This window comes from Dermacentor silvarum, chromosome 1 (genome assembly GCF_013339745.2).
Source record: "Dermacentor silvarum isolate Dsil-2018 chromosome 1, BIME_Dsil_1.4, whole genome shotgun sequence".
In the NCBI taxonomy this organism is placed as follows: Eukaryota; Metazoa; Arthropoda; class Arachnida; order Ixodida; family Ixodidae; genus Dermacentor; species Dermacentor silvarum.
This window is the reverse complement of record NC_051154.1, coordinates 154,219,841-154,244,107: the sequence shown is the minus strand read 5'-3', so window position 1 is coordinate 154,244,107 and position 24,267 is coordinate 154,219,841. Positions and strand designations below refer to the sequence as shown.

General features: G+C 43.8%; 1 protein-coding gene across 4 annotated transcripts in view; it reads left to right on the top strand.

Annotated features, from left to right (window-relative positions):
- The window catches only part of LOC119436262 (uncharacterized), a 694,308-nt gene that overhangs the window by 178,623 nt on the left and 491,418 nt on the right, over positions 1-24,267 (top strand). For all 4 annotated transcript variants that reach the window (XM_049656511.1, XM_049656518.1, XM_037703060.2 and 1 more), the window contains 4 exons: positions 1,997-2,131; positions 7,844-7,993; positions 16,066-16,198; positions 20,658-20,728. In XM_049656511.1, coding sequence (XP_049512468.1) covers positions 1,997-2,131; positions 7,844-7,993; positions 16,066-16,198; positions 20,658-20,728 — 489 coding nt within the window. The remainder of the gene's footprint in view (positions 1-1,996; positions 2,132-7,843; positions 7,994-16,065; positions 16,199-20,657; positions 20,729-24,267) is intronic.

The following is a 24,267-nucleotide window of genomic DNA, read 5'->3' as shown; positions in this document are numbered from 1 at the left end:
GTTGAAGAAAAATTCGTCCTGGTCCGGGACTCGAACCCGGGACCACCGCCTTTCCGGGGCAGCCGCTCTACCATCTGAGCTAACCAGGCGGCTAGCAGATGGCAGGGCGAAGTCGAATTTGTCGACAACTCGAAGCAAAGACAAGTGTATGGTGTAATAGTTCAGCGGAAATCCGCTAGGTGGAGATAAGTAATTAAAGAGAAACTGAGACTTCCACCCAAATGTAGCAATTCGCTACTATGGAAACCCAACCGGGTTCCTCGAAAGAAAGCCTCGCAGTTGAAGAAAAATTCGTCCTGGTCCGGGACTCGAACCCGGGACCACCGCCTTTCCGGGGCAGCCGCTCTACCATCTGAGCTAACCAGGCGGCTAGCAGATGGCAGGGCGAAGTCGAATTTGTCGACAACTCGAAGCAAAGACAAGTGTATGGTGTAATAGTTCAGCGGAAATCCGCTAGGTGGAGATAAGTAATTAAAGAGAAACTGAGACTTCCACCCAAATGTAGCAATTCGCTACTATGGAAACCCAACCGGGTTCCTCGAAAGAAAGCCTCGCAGTTGAAGAAAAATTCGTCCTGGTCCGGGACTCGAACCCGGGACCACCGCCTTTCGAGTCCCGGACCAGGACGAATTTTTCTTCAACTGCGAGGCTTTCTTTCGAGGAACCCGGTTGGGTTTCCATAGTAGCGAATTGCTACATTTGGGTGGAAGTCTCAGTTTCTCTTTAATTACTTATCTCCACCTAGCGGATTTCCGCTGAACTATTACACCATACCCCTTTAAGGTGTGTGCACGTCTTGCATAGACATGGCCAGACAAAAGAAATAATTTTACAGGATTTTTATCATAAATGCTACCAGTTTACTATTGCAATTGATGCAAATATACTTATTATGCTTTGCTCATATCAATGAGGGCTACGACTGTGTCAAATCTTTAGTATTTGCACCTGAAGATCTATGAATTCTCAATTATAATTTTCTATCTGTTAATCTTTTTGTGTGCATGAGTATCCAGGAATACTAATCTTTTTCATTTTCATCAAAAATTTTCGAAAGGAATTTGACATAGTAGTATTCTTGGTATTAACTGAAAATGCCAGACCCTACACACAATGTTAAAATTGAGATTCAAACCATTTTTATGCACATTCAATAAGAATGAGGCCCATCCTGATGTCTCTTCATGTCTGCATTGATTGTGGACTAGCTGCATTTATTTCATTATGCAGCTTAGCTGATTGACAAGCCGTTGCCAACTGTGGTAAACAGGGATAAAATGCTCTGAGCTGGCATTTGCCTCCCATATTATCCATCTCTGTCATGCATCTCACAAGGTGTGCAATGTACATGCATTCTTTGACAATAGATAGCTTTAAGAATGATAACTTCAAAACTTCAAACTACATTAGAAGAACCTTTATGAAATAGAATGGCCTAGGATGATGACAGTCTTAAAAAATTAGGGTACTTACAGTGTAGCAGCTGTCACCACTAAAATGCACCCAGTCCACAAGACTGCAAAAGTCTTTAACACTGAAGTATAAAATGATGGCTTTTAAAATCACTAATTAAGAAGTTGATTAGTCATGTATTGTCATTTAGCAAACTGGACATTGGAATTTATAATGTAGATTGTGCTGCCTGTTGAAATTACACAGCTATGGTGGAAGAATTGTGTATGTACTACAAATAATTTTTCAGAAATCTGTACGAAGAAAAAAAAGTTGGGAAAGTAGGCTGTATAATGACTGTTGCTGTCCTAATGAATTATGTATTTTAAATAATTACACATCAAGGTGGTGTTGACATATTTTTGTGAAAATACATTTACTTGGAATGGGTATGGTTCTGAGTATTATCTGGGTATTTAGATATACTATATCTGAGTATATTTACATGTTCCTAATGTTGCAGCATGCTCCTGTTGTTTAGTTTATCCTGCAACCAAGAATTTTAAAGCCAGATTTTTTGTTTTTCTTGGGTGCATTTCATTAGGGCCACAAAATGTGAGCTGGCAAAAGCTTTGAACCGAGAGACATCTCAAAAGAATACCCTTATTGAACAAGACAACCTCATTGCTGAGCTACAACATCGAATCCATTGCCTTGAAGCCAGTGGGGATGATTTGAGGTCAGTAATTTTATTCAAGGCTATTCAATACTTGCTGGTTTTTGAACAGCATGACTGTATATTCAAAGGCACCTTAAATAGCTTTTTGCATCTCAGTTTAAAAAAAAAAAGCACCTAATAGGCTTGTAGTTGATGGTATATTATGGTAGAACCAACATGAGAAACATTATCCTAATAGTTACAATGAATCATAATGCCTTGTGCAGGTTATTTTTTTCTTGTGGTGCTAGAAATGAGTCTAGAAATGATGTTCATGAGAGTGGCTTGTTGGGCTAGTTAGTGCTTGGAGAATGCCAGTAAACTTGAAAGTAGAAAAAAACAAGAAGCAGACATAGACAAAGTGACAGGAAGGTGGCAGGAAGTGCGATCCAACTTTGTGATTTTGGTTGAAAACATTTTGCTTTACTGTCAGCAAACTTCGTGCTATCGAGAGACATTCAACGATTTCTGGAGAAAATGGATTGCATCAAGCTGTGGTGCTTCAAAGATGATGTGGTCCCTCATACCAGCGACGAGATGGATGAGTCCAACTTATTTGTGAAGAGTGCCATAGGTGAAATTCTTATAAGGCATGATGTGCTGTGAAGAATTCTTCTACAGACTCTTCATCTTGTTGCACACAGATATGAGCCTGATTTGCTTGAAGGTGACGCTCTGTGTGAGGGATGAAGCAGTTGTAAACTTTGAGGATACTATCCAAACTCTTTTTCTCCTCTTAACTGAACATGAAGGTGTTGGAGACTTGTTCCCCTTACGAACTCATCAAGAGAATTCGCCTGACTTCCTAGTTCTTAGTAGTAGCATGTAAATATAAAGGTGGCACAATAGTGAATAAGCTGCTTCCTCCAGGAAGACCATTCTGAGCTAGCTGTCCAGACAAGGGGGTCCAGGGGCTGTATTTTGTAGCAGTCCATCCAAGTTTTTATTCTTTCTATCATATGTCATGCCAAGCGGTGGATGCCAGTGATATTGGTGGCCTGATGGAGTCCGAGTCTATGATGAAGGGTGAAAAGAACACCAGTATTGAATTTTCACAAATTAGTTCTAGTGAAAAAAAAAAAGATATCTGAATTATCACTAGTGTACCACATAATGCTCGTACTAATTGCCTCTTTGAGAAGTACTGCATGCCTAAAGTTAAAAATTTATACAAACGAAATTATTGCTCAACCATTACCTGTATCTCAAAGCAAGTGCATATCGGCCAACTTTTACTATTTTATTGTTAAATGACTGAGTTTTAGAGATTGTTTATGATTGTCGTATTGGCACCAATAGCTTTATGATTTTTAATTTGCTTTTTAGTTTAAGGCAGAACTGATTTCAAAAGAACATATATACAATCACCGACTGATTTTTTAGATCGGAGATCTTGATTTTTCGAACCCATCAATTTTTCAGACGTACCCAGAGCAGCGACACCTACTTATAGAACCAATGTACAGCGGCAACCGAAATTTCGGCCACCGTTACGTAAATATTTTATGAATAAAATTCATAAGCATTTCTGTTTGTGAAACAGATCTTTCTTGCTGAGACTATATAGGGTAGAGTGCCTGTTCACAGCATCCCTCTTGAACAGTGTCCGTAAAATCTTTAATAAACGACCAACATGTCGAGTAATAAAAGAATTTTTAGTATATTTAATCGAAATTTAGTATTTTTTAGCTTTGACAGTAGTATTCTTCATATTCCAAGGTTGGATGTTCTGCAAGCTATAATATTCTTATTGAAAGGGTGAATTTACAACAAAACATGTCTATATAGAACACATGCGTTGAGCAATGGCACATACCTTATTGCAGAATTTGTTAGGGTCACCAAATGAGCCAGAAACACATTGCTCCGATTACTGAAACGGTACCTTGCATCTGGTATTGGCATACAGGCCACGACATCATCAGCAGCCCGTTTCACTTGTTTGATCCCTCATTTCAGTATTATACGAGGTGTGTTTCCTGCTTTGGTTGGGCATCGGATGTCTTTGGGAAGGTTGTTACATCTTTCTTCATTTTAACAGCTCTGTCATCGGTGTTAGGCTACCACTGTATCCTCTACACATTTGATTACACAATGCTATCATTGTAAAAGGTGACGAAGGGTCTCGCAAGCTATGTCACAGGAGCATTTACCTAGGTCATTTCTATTTGGTGTAAATGGACTCAAATCATGAAAGAACGAAATTAAAAAAACGAAAGAAAAAGAAAAACATGGTTGACGGAAAAATGTGGCCCCAAGGCTCCAGTATGCAATCTAGTGATTGTGTCCCAGCTGGCCTGTCTCCTCCTACGGCCATCTAAGTGGTCAAGGATCATAGCAACAAAGCACATAGGCTAACTTGTTGCACTACATTGCAAAATGTGTAGACCCCATATCCAGTGAGTGGAAGTGCAAGCTGTGAGCTCGTTTTCGATAGCAGTCATGAATATATGCAGATTCGCTTTAGTCACAATTATATTTTTATTTTAAACATAGATAATGGCATGGCAAGGGTAACGAAGTCATGGTGTGCACATTTTAGTGTGCCACTTACGTTTGCCAGTTGTGTCCTGTTGTGGTAAGAAAAAAAGCACAGACATCGAGCTGTGGGTAAATTGAAACTTCTGCTTACCCAGTGTGAATCCATTTCATTTCACTGTGCAGATTATTACTGCACCTGGCCACTTTATGAAAGGGACTAGTGCTTGACAGGATGTTTGACGTGCCATGTTTTATAAACAACTGCAAAACAATAGTTTTTCCTTTGTCAATATGCAGGCAGTAAACAAACTTGTGCATGTTGCTTTGAGCCATGGAGTTTCCTTCTAAAATTACTTGAGGAATCATTCAGCTCACATGGCAATGATGGTTAGTACAGTGTAGACCGCTTATAACGGTAAGTCGCCGGAGTCGTGAATATCTGCACTATAAACGGTACCGCACTATAACCAAAACAATGATTTTAAAGCCCTGCATGTATGCAAAACATGTAGACCAAGCAGTCGCACATATCCGCGAATCGAAGCGTGCGACTGGGCGTTTTGCATCCGTTTAAATTTACGAACGTTGAAAGGTTAATGTCCAAGTACCCACGATCTTCGCATGAAGCAGACAAAGTAATAATTTTTAAAAAAATTGTCTCAGTTTCGCCCGAAAGGCGAAGCATCAATTGCAATAGCAAATTAGTAGAGAGCTATAAGGAGTAAGGATAGTAGTTTTATCGGCTGCATAATCTTGACACATTCGCTTACTAACTGAATTAACAAGCGTGGTGTTAACGCGCACAAGCAAACATGAATAGACTCGATGACCGCAGACAACCACTGTCAAAAGGCAGGCGTCGGGAAACGCGGCTGCCGCAGCGAGCGAAGATTCATGCGGTCTATCACTTCACCGGAAACTGAGCGGCGTAAGCACGGCGCATACAAAGGTCAGAGCCGCGTGGAGATCGCTTTCAAGATACGGTGCGTGCGACAACACTGACAGCCGGCACAGGCGCGAACGCATTTGTTGGCTGAGTAGAAGCTGCCCCCCCCCCCCCCCTCCCTCCCTCTTGTGGTGCCTTCCCTCTTTGCTCCTTTCGCGTGGGAGATAGCGTCGCCAATTTCCCTTGCGCCCAGTTGCAAGATACGCATTTGGTGCCACAGCACAGCATCGCCCACCCTCCCTCCCATACCCCCACGGCCTTTCGCGTGATAGAAGTTGCGTTTGCTCTCCGCTGTGCGTTCGCTCTCCGTGAAGGCGCGCGTCCCCCGCGCGCTTTCACTCGCACATACGGCGCGCGGCGACAATTTTATCACCCTTGGACTCATGCTCCATCGCCCTCGTTGATCTCCTCTCCCATCGGTGGGCGCACCTCGTTGAGAAGCGTGCTCGTTACCGCCCTTGTCGGGGAGATTTTCCCGCGGAAGCCGCATTATAACCGGTATTTCGTCTCACGCAGCTGCACTGTAAGCGGTATGTGTATACATGGAGTGCTATGGGAAAATTAACGGGAATCTGAAAAGACCGTACTATATCCGGTCCTGCACTATAAGCGGTTATGTTATAAGTCGTCTATACTGTACATGTATTTGTCCGATCGTCATGCTTGTTGCTTCAGACTTTCTTCTAGCTTTGTTTAGAATGCTTTATCTGCCCTTATTGGTCCAAATTTTGAACTAATTCCATTTTTCTAAATGCAGAAGTCAACAATACTCTGTGGACATGCATAACCACTATGAACTGTAGCATTTATATCATAATATTTTGTCAACATTGATCAGTGAACAAAGTCAAAAAGCCATGTAAATCATAAAGATGAAGTTTAGGCCAATCCATGTACTAGCCATCATTCCCATGCTAGCTGCACTGCCATGCTTGCAGGTCCCATGGACACTAGTGCGAGAGTTCCCTCTAGTAATTTTTTTAGGAAACTCTATGCTTTGAGCCAGTGATCCACTTCTTCTTACAAAATATGTCACATGAGTGACTGTACATTAACTTCAAAATTTAATTACCTCATCTGTAATACTGAGGACTCATTAGAAAATTCACAGAGAATCATCCTACCACCTTGAGTTTGTTTCAGTGAAGTCTGCAGCACCTTGGAACAAGATTATGTAAATTTGATACATTTATTAAAAGTTCATCATAATTTATGATTGAAGGAGATATGTACAGATGCAGTGTTTTTGGCTGAAGTAGTACACCCATGAGCAAAAGTATACAGACCACAGGGTCGCCGAAAAAACTGAATTTCTTCGTAATTAACATGCATAAACTGAAATCTACGAGTACACTGGAAAGTTCGCAATGCCAAGTTTAGACTGCAGTCCTCAATTTCAAGTTGCATTCGTAGGCAGTTGAAAAAATCGGCTTTATCGCGCAATCCCTGGTCCTTATACTTTTGCTCACGGGTGTACATCAACGGATAAGATCTTTGTTCGCTTGCGCTGGCAAAAATAACAGTAGCCTAGCAATGGCTAAGATGTGTAGCAAAGTTGACACTTACAGTAAGGATGTTTTTCTTATTGGCACTGTGTGATATACTATATATTTATTCTGAAGTCACATTGAAGTGAGGTTGCTAGGCATGAGTACTGCAAATATACTTACACAAGGAACATACACTGTGCAGTGGAACTCCTCATCCCACCAATGTCAATATGAAAAGTTTCCTCTATATTTGGAGGACCATAGAAGGTCACCATGATTGCATACAGCTCAGCTGCAACTTGCAAGCTTATGTGGCATTTTGTGCATCCATATGTGGCTCGGGACTGGTCACCTGGTCTAATGGAAATCTTCCTCTCTACCATATTATATGAAATATAATGTCATATACTGGTTAGCAAGGACATTCCGGACTTCAATATTAGCCAATCTCAAAATCTCATTGGCAGTGCTTCACGGAATGGAGGAATCATTAAAAGACAGTCAAAAGATAGCCACTGATGTTAAAACCTTTATTCTCATTAGTATTTGGTGCAGCTTTGATGAAATTGTTGCTTTTTATGACTCTTTGGACACATTTGTCTTGCTGCCCATTGTATAGCAACTGAAACGTCATATGTTTATCTGGAGATTTCACTGTGTACATATCAATTAGCTGTAGCTAACTGTTCTGGGAGTTACTGGTTGACTTTGATTTACTGCTAGCTTGTTGTGCCTATGTGGCTTAATATTCTCATTTTGTGTGTGCTTATAATGGCTTTATGTTTGACCATTGTACTTCTATCTGTAATTTTTCAGGCCGAATGCAAGGGGGAACAACTTGAACATACAACGAATGAATGATAAATGCTGCATGCTACAGAGTCATAACCGATTTCTGAATGAGGAAGTTCAGAATTTGTCAAGGTTATTGCAGCAACAACAGTGCCATGCCATAACTTACCAAAAGTAAGTGTTGTTAACAATCTCTGTCACTTAAGAGAACAAGGAAGCCTCAACATACATCTCAATGAAAGGGAGAGCATTTCTCTCTGTATCATTTCACCTCACAGAAAAGCCAAGACACTCATTCTTAAACACTGCATTTGCCTGAAGTTGCTTTGTAAAACAAGTAGGAGAAATTGGGGGGGGGGGGGGGGGGGACTGGTACAATGAATTTGTTTTGCTTTTGACAAGCTATATTGTATGTGATATTTTTAAACTAAATGTAATTTAAAGTAAGTGTTATACAGTAAAAGCTCGATGATACGATCACGGCTAATACGAATTTCCGGATGATACGAATTTTTCTGTGGTCCCGGCCGAGCCCCATTACTTTGCAACGTGCTAGAGAACGGTTGTTACGAATCGATTTTCAGCCTGCGTCGGTTGATACGAATAAACGCCGCCCCACGGACGGCCGCGAAAGAGAACAGCGCGCAGTCACGCGCTTTCTCTCCTTCTCTTTTGGTGCGGAGGCGCGGCGCCGGACAGCGCGGACTCCGCGACTGGGCGCGAAGATTGTGAAGCGGTGGCGCTTCAAGAAATAAATGCTTTTTACGTACATGTGCCTGAGTGAGTTCACCTCTGACTCTTTAATTTAGCTACAGTCGAATCTCGTTAATTCAAACACGCTTATTTCGAACATACCGCGCACCGACAATGCTCTTAGCAGCGCGCCAAATCACGCGGCAGCGCCTCCGACCGGCATTGCTCTGACACCGCCATAGAGCAAAAGCTCAGGAGAGACCCCTCAATGCGGCGCGCGAAGGAACGGGAAAAAAAAAAAAAAAAAAAAAAAAAAACCCGCGGCGGAAATTTTACCCTCACTCAAATTTCAAGGTCGCCATTTCTGCATCGCGCCGGAACAAGCGTGTACGTGCCGACTAGAGTGTTCTAGACAACCGTATTCTAGCACACACTAGTGCCGACGTCTCAGCCACGCGGATAAAATGGCAGTGAACCCTTCTCCTCTATTTTCTAGTCACATGTTGACCTTGCATGCTGCGGCAGCAGCGCAGAGGGAAGCAGCGGCGGAGGCACAGTCGGGCCAACGAAACTGCCACGCCCGCAAACGCTCGCTTCCCGATAACGGCAGAAAACGAAACTTCAGGGGGCGGCTAAAATAAGCTGGCGCCAGCACGGCGGCGGGCGCGCACGATGTGCGCACGGAGTCGAAGGTGAGAAAGCTACGAGGGAGTTGAGAGGGAGGGCGAGGGGAGCCACCGAAGCGGCGGAGTTGACGCGGCCAAATCGGCTTCCCTGCCGCCCTCCTCCCTCACCTTCAACGGTCTCCGCGCGCACCCGTGTGCCGGCGCTGCCCGCTTGCTCCCTGAAGCTTCGTTTTCTGTCATTATCGGGAAGCGACCATTAGCCGGCGTGGGCAGTTTCGTGGCCCGCGCTTGCTATGCGCTTGCGCGCCACGATATTTCACGACTCGCACCGTTCGTGCATCGTGCTATGGTGCACGAATACTTCAAAAATACGTCCTTTTAATTCGAACAAATTTTCGGGCCCCTTCGAGTTCGAATTATCAAGATTCGACAGTAGTTTTAATTGTGTTTCGATGATACGAATTTCGGCTAATACGAATATTTTTCGTGACCCCGTGAGATTCGTATCATCGAGCTTTTACTGTATATGCTTCTTTAATTTTGTTTACTTTTATTGTGACACATCTCTTTTAGTAAATGCAAATAAAGCTATGAGACAGTAGTCAGACTTCATTCAGTGTACTTGCCTGTTTACTCAACTACTATTTAAATGCTGGGCAGCTTACATCAGACATGAGGATTAAGACTGGCTACTGCTAGTCAGGCTACTGCAGCAAACCTACCGAAGAACTGCTTGCCACGATGGGCTACCACTAAGTACCAAGGGAATTGTTGTGGCTTTGCCAGCTTTGGAATAAATGTCAAAGAAAGGGACGCTTTAACCCATCATAACCATGTAATTTTGACCCAGATCATGAGGGGAGAACTTGCAAGCAAATATAGGTGGCTTGGAAGGCATATGGCAGGCACTCCCAAGTCAGGATTGGAAGCTTACCAATATCTTTGTACAGTGTAGACCGCTTATAACGTAAGTCACCAGAGTCGCGAATATCTGCACTATAAGCGGTACCGCACTATAACCAAAATAATGATTTTCAAGCCCTGCACGTATGCAAAACATGTAGACCAAGCATGTAGACACGCTTTGTACAATCGCGCGCACATTGCGATTACGTTTTCGCCAGTCAGCGATGCACGCACCGAGTCTGGACGAATGAACTACCATTCGCTGCAACACCTGCAGTCGAAACCGCGGTCGCTATCTATGCGATCATCGATGGCGACGACGCAGTTTTTCAGGCACGCGGCCGACACGCGTACCGAGTAAAAACGAAACCACTGTTTGCCACAACTGCTGCAGAGAAAACCGCGGCAGCTATCAACGCGATCATGGATGACGACTACGCAGTTACGAAAGCCCACGGCCAACGCGGTGTTGTGCATGGCGGTAAACGCAAGAATACAGGCTTTAAAGACACAAATAGGCTCGAAGCGTTCCGGCGTTGCTGTCACTTCACGTACGATTTCAACTGATGGCTGTGGAGATGCGGACTCCGCCGCTTCGTTTCGGTTGGACGCTAGTGCCGTTCTTGCTCTTTTGCGTTGCACATTTGCGGCGCTCCTCGCTCACCGAGCTCCGAAAGTAGTCCGAATTAACCAACGTGTGGCCAAATAAGTCTGAATTAACGAGAGTTTGATTGCATTGAATAATGCATATGCCGGCCGGGAGCACGCACCTTGTTGAGAAGCATGCTTGCTCCCGCCCTTGTCTGCGAGACTTTCCCGCGGAAGCCACATTATAACCGGTATTTCATCTCACGCGGCTGCACTGTAAGCGGTATGCGTATACATGGAGTTCTATGGGAGGATAAACGGGAGTCGGAAAAGGCCGCGTTGTAGCCAGTTCTGCACTATAAATGGTTACGTTATAAGTGGTCTATAATGTATATAATAAGTGCATTCAACTATTAAGTGATAATGTATGGGGCTTTGAAGATGACAGTGAAGCTTAAGAAGAAGCTAAGGTCATTGCAGTGAGCAATCGAACAAAAAAATTATAGGTGCAGCGTTGAGAGACAGTAAGACGGCAATATAAATTAGAGAGCTAACAAGAGTACCCGATATTCTAGTTGAGATTAAGAGACAAGAGTGAAGGTGGGCAGTTCATCTGATGCATAGAGCAGATAACCAATGGTCTATTAGAACAGAAGGATGGGTGACAGGACAAGGGAAATACAGTTGAGGACGGCAGATAATTAGGTGGTGTAGTGCAATTAGGGAATTTTCAGGCATAGGATGGAGTCAGCTGACACATGAAACGGGTGATTGCTGTAAGAGGCCTTCATCCTACAGCAGACATAAAATAGGTTGATGATGATGATGGTGAAACTTGTACTTGTTTGGATAAGCAGTGTGTACATAACATTTCTACTACGGAGCTGTTGCTTGCTTAATTCAGCACAGAGAATGTATGAAAATTATATAATGTTGGAGAATCATTGTGCTTTGTCTCATAAGGCCTCCCAGCCATATTTAGCCAAATATTGACTAAGGAACCTTAATGGAGCCCTTGAATAATCTCCTGTATGATTTCTTCAAGATGGTGCCATGATGGGCTAGCTACAGGCATTTGAAGGAATAAGGTGCAGGGGTCTTCTCTCACAGCTGCACCTTCTTCTCAGTGTTTGTCCTAGATGCAGTGAACTGCTAGCCTCCACAGATGTTCATGTATATGAAAGCATGCATCACATCCTTTATTTTGGTGATGCTTTTCGTTTTGGCCCTTCTATTGCGAGTCTATATGCCTGGCTGCAATTATTTCACACACACTGTGTCTCTGCTGGCATCAGTACCTTTCATGAAGTCTTTTGAAGCCAATGACTCAGCACTTACAATGATTCCTCAGTCACAATGATGCAGGATAAGTTTGGGCTTTTGTTTGAATTTGTTGGCTCTCCGCAATGCATTGAGCAATGGTATTTGGCCTATATCAGATACCTTCTAAGAGCAGCCTGCTAACCAGGTCCAGCCCACTGAGGCTCTGAAAACAGCGTACTGATCAGATGGCCGCATTGAGTGCAGGGGGGTTCTGCTCTCATATGGGAAAGTACATAATGACCTTGGGGCCAGAATGCATGGACATATAAATTCACACATCCTCGCATTTTTTGCACAACAAAAGCCGATAAGTCTCCAAATGGTTTTTACATATTGTAACTATAGAGGAGTGGCCGCAATCTTCCAATACTGCTGCGGCCTTCAGAGTTACCATGTGAACCCATAAGTGCATTGATGCAACGGTGCATTAGGACAAGAACTGCAAGCAAAATTTTCTACACTTTGTAGGAGTATAAACAAGCAAAATAGCAAAATTGATATTTCTGCTTTATTTTTTGCATTAGCCCCTTTCTTTTGTGTCTTCCTCTCTAAATTTGTGCAAATTCTCCATGTAAAGTGTGTCGTGTCATACTGACCATTCCATCTATCACTCCTGCTTAGGCCTAGTAAAATTGGCCTGCAGTGTTTTGTAAATAGGCAGGGATAAAATAGTAAATTGAAAGGTTCAAGACACCGAAAGTTTAGACGTTTATCACATGCCTGCCTCTTGATTACAGAAATTTCTGTTTGTTTATACATAAAAGTAGAATTTTTGTCCCGAGAAGCTGCACGTGATGTGCCTTTTTGGCCGAAATGTTTGGAGACTTCCAACCTACAGGTGATCAAAAATAAGTGTTTAGCATACTGTGTTTGCGACTTTTCGAGGCCTTTTCGAGGCCCCGTGGGAGAAAAATAAGACCTCAACATGGAAATAAAAGTAGCTATCCCTAACGTACTCTGAACTCTGTGCTTCTTGCTTTCAATTTCAAATTTTTGTAGCTCTGTAACTAAAGAGACAGTAAAACACCACTTTAATTCATTGCAGGTTGTAGTATGTAAATTTAATAGGCTTTATACTCGACTAATAGAAACATTATAGAAAGTAACAAAGAGATAACATACAAAAGTTTTAACTAGTGACCAACAGTGGCCGAACAAGGAAAGGGAACAAGAGAACAAGGGAACAAACCTTAGCCTGGAGCCTACGTTTCTTCATAGACAAGTGTCTTATAGACAAACTTGTCTTTCTTCTGAAAATGTTAGCTCAAAGCTGAACTTCCTGTCACCCCTTTGTCTTCGAGGTGTGTGGCTAGCATAACTTTAACGAAGATGGTAACAAGAAAACAATGAGGGACACCGCTTTTGCTTATATGTATCGTTGCCTTGCTTCACATCAACTAGCCCCCCAAAATATACTGTTAATGTCCCTTTGTCTTGTTTGAAAATTCTGACTAGGGTTTCTTAGTCCCCCACCCTTTCTTTCCACTGAAAGCCTTCATCTTTGTTGATTAGGTTGTAAAGGATGGGCTGGCATGATTGCTACATTTTTTTCAGAAAGTGCAAGTCTCAAGAGATTGTCATGTTTCAGTAATCATTGTGTCTAGCTACTGTATATTTGCTGTTCAAAGGCAGTGGCAGTGATACAGTAAACATTTGCCATTGCTTCCAACATTTTGCTTTAGGTATGTAAATGCAGTTAACTTAAAAGAGTGAGGGAAATGATGATATAATTAACTAATTATGCTAGCAGGCAGATCAGTTACTTACATTATCAGTTTAGTAAAATTTTCTGCGTTCTTGCAGCAGGCCAGCACGAAAATAAAGGATATGGCTGACTCTGTTTCAACAAGAGAACTTGTCTTCATAAAGTTTCGAAGTTTCAGCAGGATGACTTGTCTTTGTCTTTATGAAAACACATCGTTTTGTGGAGATCATGCTGAACTGAGACACCGCCTTTATTCTCCTATACAATATAATCTTAAATAGAACTTCAAGGAACCAGAGAAATATGATCCGATTAACGGAGGTTCCGTTTACTTAGAGAGATGTGCAGAGGTGTAGCATTACATGTCATACACCCATTTAACCGAGTTCGGCATGTGAAGAATAAAGAAGTGAATGTAACTGCTATTTTGTCCCATGGTTTGAGTGCGATAGGCAATTTATGGATTGACTAGGCTTCGCCAGTTTTGATATAGAGGAAGCACCGGCGACGTATCAAAGCAATAACATTGCTCTTACTGCTCAGCTTGGTGACTGAATTAACACGAGGTCGTGCTTGTGGATCCAAATTGTGAAATGGCGTCCGTGTAAGGTGTCCAAAATTTCAGTTGCTCTTATTTCGACCGTCTATGGGGTGAGTGCCAGTGCCGCCAAGCTGTCTGGACTGTACATGCTATGCAGTAAATATCTATCAAAATATTTGCTTTCTTGAGTAAGCAAATATTTGAGTGTTTGCCACTGCTTTTAAGGATGGCTTTCTGCACAGAAGACAGGTGTCTCAAATAAAAATCACATTTTGGCTGAACAAGAATATACTTAGATCTTGCTTCTGTTGTTCTATTTGCTGAGAGTTACAAAAAATTTTGGTTTCGATTAACTAGCATTTTTTTGCATTATCCAAATGCAATACCAACCAATATATGGCTGTTGTTTCATTCAACTGGCAATTCCGTTTCAAGGGGCCCTGAACCACTTTTTATCGAAGTCGAAAAATGCATTTGAAGTTAAATTAGACTATTTCCGAAATACTTGGGCACAAAATATGCTTCAATCTATTCAGCAGTAGCGGAGTTATTGGCAGTCAAGCATGCCATTCGTGGTGCTTCTGCCCATTCTTTAAAGACGCGCTGCGAAAGCTACGGCGGAGTGGGGTGTGCCCACAACGCTCCACCTACTGAACATCAATGTGGTACGCAGTTCAAATTTAATTTTGGATGTTCACATAGACACCACTATTTCCAATTTTGACACCTACAACGTGCCAAATGTGGTTGTCCTCAGCAAGCTGCAGTGCGCTCAGCCAGCAGACTCGTTGCGGCACCCCACGGTGGCCGCGGTATCTACGTTACGTAGGATATCGCAGCTACATGCAACTGCAGTGCGTATGCGAAGTGTTTACTTTGGGCACGACAGGGCTTGAGTGCGCGCTCACACTCATATGCTCCTGTCTGGCTGTGCTACGTGGTGTGGACCGGCTTTGTCCTGCACCAGCTTGAATGACGAATAGCAGCCACATCCAACTTGCGCATTTTGAAGCGCTATCGGTAGCTCAATGCCAAACGAAGTCTGCAGAAGGCGTCTAATCAAGAGCAACGAGGAGTGAGCATGCGCGGGCAAGCGTGCGTGTGGTCTGACCTTAAGTTTCGCATGGTTCGAGGCTAGTTGAGTGTCCAAATCCAGTCGAAATTAGTGAGACCCAATGGCTACAATACCAATAAGCAGGGTGGCCAAAGTTTAGTTCCTATGTGGGTGGCCGCGGCCGAGCGTGAGCAAATGATAGTTGGCTTCTTCCGGAAGTATGTAATTATTATCAAAATTTGAAAGCAGATTTTCACTTACTTCAGTCTGTTTATTAAACTGCGTCAATAAATATACACAGTAACAGTAGGAAGAAGTGTATGGATCCAAACACCCTTCTTGATTGATGTCAGCTATTGGCCAATAACCGCCAATAACAGCTCTGCTTGCGAGCTTCATGCACCGCGCACAACTGCAATATTTGGCTGAGATGTTCACAGCAGCGTATGCTATCCGCGGACTGTGTTTTTTCACCAAGCCCAAAGAGTGGCTCAGGACCCCTTTAAGCAGTTTATGTTTACTGAGATTCTACTGCAGTTCCTCACATGTCTCTGTTTTTCTAGTATGTTCAAGCTGTCTTGCATCGAGTCATGTTTGCACAGAGCAAGGTTTTGAGCATTACCTTCTGCTCTTTTGGAAAATTTAGTTATCTTGAATAACTGATAAAATGTGTATTGTAAACTGATTATGCGTGAAACGTTTATGTTATTTGTGCTTGTTTAATTGTTGCAGCTTAGCGGGCCTCTTAGTTATAAAGCTCAGGAACTGTTGTTACTGATTGAAAGAGTTTCTGTTTCTCATGCCTTGCAGCTGCCTACAAGACCAGGAAAAAGAGATTGACCAATTGAAGAGAGACTACGTCTTCCTTATGCAGTCAGCCATTAGGATGCGTTCCATGGAAGGACCTGAAGTCATGGAGGTATACTTTTATGGTGGACAAAGGGTGAGTAACAAACCACTTGCCCTTTTGTTTAGATGAAAATAATAATCCATACTTGTCATAGCTGATATAGAAATAATCATTCACTAACCTAAAACGAAAGTGTGTGAGAAGGAACAGCAGATGGGTGTGTCACAAGTATGGTTAAAAGTACTCACGAGCTTAAGGGAATGACAGGCACTAAAGAGTCAGATAATAGGAGCAGAGCATGACTACTCAGTCCAGGGGGCCACCTCGAAACCTTCGAATCTACGAGGGCAACGGGCAACTGTCACAGGCATCAGCTACAGTGGCACAAGCGGACATGAGCGAGAACAATCAGGGCTATACCAAGATGCAGTTCTCATCCATGCACGAGAGTGAACAGTCAGGGACTTGCCAAAATACAGTTCGGCTCATGATTAGTAGGCTCCACTACTAGTGCCCGATCCTTTGCTTATTTTATACCTTTTTTCGGGGAGACGTAGGGAGGAAGAGCACTATCACCTTCTGAGGAGGCGAGGCTCTGACTGGTTCCCTCTATTGTGTAGTCGTGCAGCTGCTTGTATTTTCTTACTCTTTTAAAACATAGGTGGCACATGCTCTGTTACAGGTGCGTGGGAACTGTATACAGATAAACCCATTTATAGAAGACTTGGTTGGGAATTATGCCCCACGCCAGATAGCCACAAACCTGTAAACTAAATGAATGTGAAATGTATTGCTGCCATCAGTCAAGCTGGACACTGAGGTATCATGCAGTAACTATGTACTGCCACCAGCACAACATGCCTGCTTTCATTCCTCATCATTCCTGGTTAATTCCCAACTCACACTGAGTGACATCAAGCAGAACTGATGAGGTCTGTGACTCTGAGCAAAGGAAAAATCACCTTCTGCACACAGAGACCTGACATTGGAACACAGCTATGTTATATATAACACCCTGTATATCTGCATTGCATGAATTCTTTTGCTCCTTATTCAGGTGTCATATTGAACTTAACACAATGACCTGTTGCACAATGAGGCTGCAGATTCAGTAAAATGGGAAACATGGAACACAGCTTTAACACCCTGTATATCTGCATTGCAGCATTGCATAAACTCTTTAGCTCCCTACTCAAATGGCACATTGAACAGAACACAATGACCTGCTGCAGAATGAGGCTGTAGTGTCAATAAATAGTAAAACATAGAACAAAGCTATAACACATTGTATATAGTTACATTGTAGGGATGGTGAAGAACTACAGTGGCACAACGCTAGTCGCAAAACTAACTGGTTATTGAGCAAACCTGTGCCCAGCAAAAGCAAATAACACTCAGCACAATGATAACGGCGAGCACACTCGTCAGTTGTCGAAATCCGTAGTGGGATCAGACGCCTCGGCTATTTATACATGGCTTATTGAACCTTCGAGCCTAATCATTGGTGCTCACTTAAGTTCTAGAATGTACACCACCATTCACGTCGTGCACGCAATCTGAATACACAAGGCTTGGCAGGCGACAACAAATAAAACCAGTAATAACAATTCGAGAAACCTTGTGTACAGAAAGGCGCGTCTTGCACTGGGTAATAACTTTTACCATTTGTTAGCGGGTGAAAAATGGTCAGCAGGAAAGGTACATAAGTGCACATGGCAATATCTGTATTGCCTGAACTGTTTTGTGCTGAATTCTATTTTACAGCGAAGGTGTTAAGGGCTCACCTTTCGATCGTCGCGTCCTGCAATAGAAAAAAAACTCTCATTGGTCGTATGCTGTATGTGCGAGTGAAAGCGAGCGAGGGCGAGGGATGCGCGCTTTCACGGGGAGCGAACGCACGGCGGAGAGCAAACGCGACTTCCCAGTGGAAGGGGAGTGGTGGGAGAGGAGGGCATCGAGGCACCCTAGACTGTGCGTATGCGTGCCCACTCTCCCACTGTGGCGCATGCGCGCAGCCCTGCCGGCCTCTGCCGCCGACTCTCTCTGGGCTCTTGCCCGCCTCTCCCCTAACAGTGTCGACAACGGCGTTTAGCCGTTCGTCACGTAGCCAGCGTTTTGACAGCGGTTGTGTGCGGTCACACAAAAAACGCGCACAACTGTTGTCGATGACGGCGGCGTTTTGCTCGCGTTCGCACCGAACGCGCGCGGCCTTAGTGACGTGTTTAGGAAGAACGTGCCAACCTTTGCCGTACACCCTATGGCGGTGTACCGTAGCGACCATAAGGCCATGGTCCCTGTGGTCACTAAATATATGAAAACCACCGGATCATATATATTTCTGATTCTTTAATAGTTCAAATAACCAATTACACCATCACATCTTAGTAGTCATAATTGGAAATACATAATTTCCACCATAATACAGCTTCGCTGGTCTTCCATCTCCACCCCAGTGGAAGGGCTGACAGATTTTTTTTTTATTATTTATGCACCAATTAGCCCAACCGCATGTTCTTGTTGCTCTATTCTATCATGTAGAATTATTTTGTGCCAACATGATGGTTTGAACAAACCAAGCTGGCCAGGAAGTCTATAAACCTTTTGCATAATGCCAGAAACCCTGTGCGCACATAAGGCAACCTTGAGTTAGCACCGCAATTGTAAAGGATAGACGTTCGTGCAAGCACAGAATGTGCATAGAAACGGTTCGTGGGCCGCACATGCTCTACTACTGGGGGGCTAGTCTATAAGTGTCTGCTGAGTGGACATGTACATTTTGTCTGCCGCTGAAGTGCTGATTGGCTGAAGGCGCCTGTCTCCTTCTGACAGTCCCAGTCCCAGTCCAGCCAATCAGAACTTCAGCAGCAGACAAAATGGACATATCCACTACGTGGTAACTTACAGAATACCCCCCTGGACTCATTAAGTTTACTGTGGTGTTCTGGCATACACATAGTATATTTTTTTTGCTGCATAACATGGCTCTGCAAATCCAAGCTTGGTTCCGCGCAATGGGATGGGTGGAATATTTTGGCATGTTCCCGTGCCTGCACCACGAATTGTTGACTACTACAAAGGAATATCAACGATGGGGAGAAGCCTTGACTGCAGAATCTGCAACATTTTTATTCAATCTTATGTCATTGTTGATTTCGTCAGAGCAAACAACAGGAAAAAGAGGGAAGCAAACCAAGCACCGCGGCGTGCTGCAATATTTTATGCACTGGCATAGCATTCCCATGCGGTCATCTAGCACAGCCAAAGTGTGGCGTCACAAACACTCTGAGTATTTAGCCATACTAGCAGGTCAGCTTATCACAGCCACCGTTGCCCAGTAGCTCATCCTCGGCTCTAAAAACACGACTGAGCTCTTACGACAGTGATGTTGCTCGTGAGTGAAAAACGGATAACTAGCCATGGTGTGTACTGTACACATTTCTTTAAATATGCTAAGTGACAGGTGAATCAAAGCAGCTGTTTCAATTAGTGTAGGATACTGGCAAGCAGTCGGCACGGCCACGTAGCAGCTGAGTTTACAGGTGAAGTCGGTGCATTGAATGCCGTATTGAATGTAGTGCACTTATTATCATGTACCTTACGGCCGGAGCTTCTCCACGTACACCTGGCTTGCACACGGCAGTATAGGTCAGTATGTCAAATTTCAGTGAAGGAACACTGAAAAATGTTACAAAACCTTCAAGTGCATGGTAGAGCTGGTGACTGGCTACTAGAGCCTGCCCGTGTCTATCTCTAAACTATGGTGGCCGGGAAGCAGCGTCACCTGACAGCAGCACAGGGTTGTTGCCTTTATGCAAGTCCCCTATAGCAAGGAATGCTTTCCATTTAAATATCTTTGATCTTCACCAGTACCATGCTTGGCCGAATTAACTTTCAATGCCGCTGTGACAGCACTGAATTTCACCTGTAAATTTGCAAACAGGCACACCCTTATCCGTGGATGCTGAACAAAGCAGTCTTCACTTTAGTGTAGTTCGTAAAAGCTTTGCCCATGAAAGGATTTTTTCTGTCATTGCAACATCAGTTATTTTCATAAACAACTTCACTCTGAATCAATTGAAGTTGCATGCACATTTAACCTAATACCTTTTGAACCTAATAGCCTTTTGAGCTTAGAGATGTGGAACCTGTGCACAGATGCAGGAGTGTATGTGCTTCATTTATCGTTCCTATATATTTGTGGTAATTAAAGGTTGCAGAAAGCATCCTTTCTTTTGTTTTGTTTTTGTACTAAGATGAATTCATCTATAATGAAAGTCTTGTTGTACACAGATTGAACTCTTATTGAACTACTGGATATAAAATAAATTGTTCCATGCCCTTCACTTTATTGTAAGCAGCTTTATCTGTAAAAGGTTTGTTTGTAATAAGTCCACTATGATCAATTGACGTAATCATGGTCATGCATAGTTTTCTTGAGTGAGTTGAACCTTTGAATGCACATACATTCACTTCCACATTTTTATCAACACATACTTTCAAAACATTCCTTCTGCAGCAGCAGTATATAATACTAGTGCAATATCTTTGTCAGCATGCAGCTCGTGTACTCCAGCTGTTGCGGGAAGCCCGTATGTCAAACCCAGGTCTTCCTACATATGACAGGTGAGCTTGTTTAATTAGAATCTAACCGATAACATGTTCTTAATAAACAGTAAGTGGCAAAAAAAAAACATTATGCCGATCCAATGCACTTTTTGGTATCTATGTGAAAGAAGCTTTCGTGACGTGGTCAATGAAATGCTATAAATTTGCCCACTTCATTCCTGCATCTTTGGCGTAAAAGAAACTGGCATGCGGGCATGTGCTCTTGCACACTCGTGCTACACAATGTGACAACTCTTATATTGTCCTTGTATTCCTTAATTTCTTCTTATTTATTTTAAATGTACTGCCTGCTTCTCGGCCAGTCTACCCCTTATGGGCATGTGCCATAGTATGGAAATCATCATCATAAACAAGCGGAAATCATCTCAAAGAGCTAGTTGGTGTTGGCATGATATGTACAGCACGTTTCTTAGACAATCCTCCCTTGTGGGTATGTGCCATAGTATAGAAATCGTCATCATCATCAACACATGGTGATCATCTCAAAGAGCTACCCCGCAGGGGCATCTGCGTCAGCAGGCGTTTGGTGTGTTGCGACACCACGTACCCGTGCACACGAGGGTTGGACCCTCCCGCGTCTAACCGTGCGCGGTTTAGCCGTGTCCGGGGAAAAGGGGATCCTGGGGGTTGAGCTGATGCCGAGTGTTTGGACCTTTAAGGCCTTTTGGCGGAGGCAACACACCCCTCTGGCCTCGGCTTCACGTAGACGGCACCCCGGACTGACCCACCCGGGGGAAATCAGTAGTTGCCTCGGTAGTTGCCTTTTCCTGTCTCTCTCTCCAATCTTCGTCTTTCTCTCTCGCCTTTTCATCTTTCCTGTCTTCTACTCTCTTCTATATTACTTCCGATCTTGGTAGCGAGGGTTAACCCTGTGTGAGTAGCCAACCTAGGTTATTTCATATTCGGTTATAGTGGTGACGTATGGCTGGTGTCTGCAGGACATGTGTTTACAGGCCCTGCAGCGTCCCCTTGTTGGGCTGCATGGTGGGTGGCTGGCGTTGCTGCCGAAAAATCCATATATCCTTATGGCTAATTCCTTCCCATCACTCTCTGATCGCCGTCTGAAATGAGGGCGCACCGAAGACGTGTTCCAGTTCTTTGGACAACAAAGACAAAAGTTCCCACGATTCCATGTAATTCACTCCGAAAAAGCAGGAAAACAAGTACGAACAATCTCTCCTTTTTTAGTCTCTAAATCCCTAACTGAGGCTCTTGGGCCAGGTTATAAGGCATCGAGGATGGCCAGTGGTGATCTCCTCTTAGAGCTCCATGATCAGAAACAATATGATAAGCTGCCTAATCTAGTGTCCTTTGGGGACATCCAAGTAACTGTAACCCCACACCGCACCATGAACACCACCCGCGGCATTGTCTCAGACGACGATTTGTTGGAGCTGACTGAAGCTGAACTCTTGGAGGGCTTCAGTGAGCAGAATGTCATCAACGTTAAATGAATTAAGATGAGGTGTGACGGAAAAGAAGTCCAGACTAAGCACCTGATACTTACTTTCACTTCAAGTGTTCTGCCTGAGTCCATCGAGGCCGGGTACATCAAACTTCGTGTTAGGCCATACGTGCCAAATACTCTGAGATGTTTTAAGTGCCAGCAATTTGGGCACAGATCACAGAACTGCTGAGGCCGCCAAACTTGTGCGAAATGCAGTAATCATGAACACACCTCTGAATCCTGTGAAAACTCTCTTCACTGTGTGAACTGTAATGGGGAGCACGCCGGGTACTCGCGGTCGTGCCCATTCTGGAAGAAAGAAAAGGAAATAGTGACAATTAAGGTAAAGGAAAACATAACTTTCAAGGAGGCGCGCAGGCGGGTAGCGTACCTGCCGAAAACCAGCTTTGCCGAAGTGGCGCGTCAGGGGGCAGCGCCACAACAGCCCTCGGCGGCTGTCTGGCACACGCGTAGTGAGCCAGCGGTAACGCCATCCGTCCCCTCGGCGGTTGCAGCTAGCGCTGATCCGCCACCCCAGCAGAAGGGGCCATCCACCTCCGGGCTGGTGGCCTCCAAGGTCTTGTCCCTGGAGACGAGGCCTTCACCGTGAACAAATCGCTCTCAAGATCGGGTGTCCAGCGCTCCGCAAGAGCCGATGGACACAGCTTCCAGCCAGACGGTGCAGCCAGCGCCAAAGCAGCGGCGAGAATCCCTCGACCGCTCCAAAAAAGAAAAAGCCCGCATCGCAGGGCCTGACAAGGGCTCTGTAAGTTAAATTAGTGTTTTTACGCGAGACACACAGCACAAACATCATCTGCAACATGACCACACAGATACTACAGTGGAACGTCAGAGGACTACTCCGTAACCTCGACGACATCACAGAACTCATACATAAATATAATCCCAAGGTGCTGTGTGTCCAAGAAACACACTTAAAACCTACACAGTCCAACTTTCTCAAGCAATATGCCATTTTCCGTAAAGATTGTGACAACGCTTCTGCCTTGTCCGGAGGTGTAGCCATAATTGTAAATAAGTTTGTTGCTTGCCAACAGTTTGCCCTTCACACGCCTCTCGAGGCTGTATCTGTGCGAGCAATTTTATTCAACAAGCTTATAACGGTTTGCTCCATTTACATACCACCTAACCATCACCTCAGTAAAACGGAATTTTACAGCCTCATCGACCAGCTCCCAGAACCATACATTATCACTGGTGATTTTAATGCTCATCATACTCTTTGGGGAGACTCGCGATGCGACGCGAGAGGTCGACTCATTGAAAACTTCCTTGTTAACTCCGGTGCGTGCCTCTTCAATAAGAAGGAAGCAACATATTACAATATCCTTCATAGTTCATATTCATCAATAGACCTGTCAATTGGCTCTGCCTCACTTTTCCTTGATTTAGAATGGCGTGTAATTAAAAATTCATTCGGAAGTGATCATTTCCCAGTAACCCTAAACTTATTAACCGAACACGACTCCCTTCCCCATGTCCCTCGCTGGAAACTGGCCTCAGCTAACTGGGAATGCTTTAGGGAATCCATGTACTTATCACGAGATTTTATAAAAAATTTTGGTATAGATCATGCCGTAGCATATTTTACTGCTTTTATCATTGACGCCGCTGAGAAGTTCATTCCTCAAACAAGTGGCACTTCATTCAAAAGACGGGTACCCTGGTGGAATGATGATTGCAGACAGGTACGAAGGAGACAAAATAAAGCTTGGGGCAAACTACGTGAATGCCCTACGGCTGAAAATCTAATAGAATTTAAACATATTAAATCCCAGGGAAGAAGGACGCGAAGACAGGCTAAGAGGGCAAGTTGGGAGAGGTTTCTCTCAGGTATCAATTCGTATACTCAAGAGGCAAAAGTATGGGACAGGCTAATCAGGCTAAAGGGAAAAGAAATCCATCCGTTGCCCCTAGTAAACGACGAAGCAAACAGCTTGGAAACCAAGCTGACGCTCTTGGCGAACACTTCGAGCACGTATCTAGTTCAAATTATTATTCTGAGGCATTCCTAAAGCACAATCAAATCGCAGAACGCAAGGCTATTGACCGAAAATGCAGACAGAAT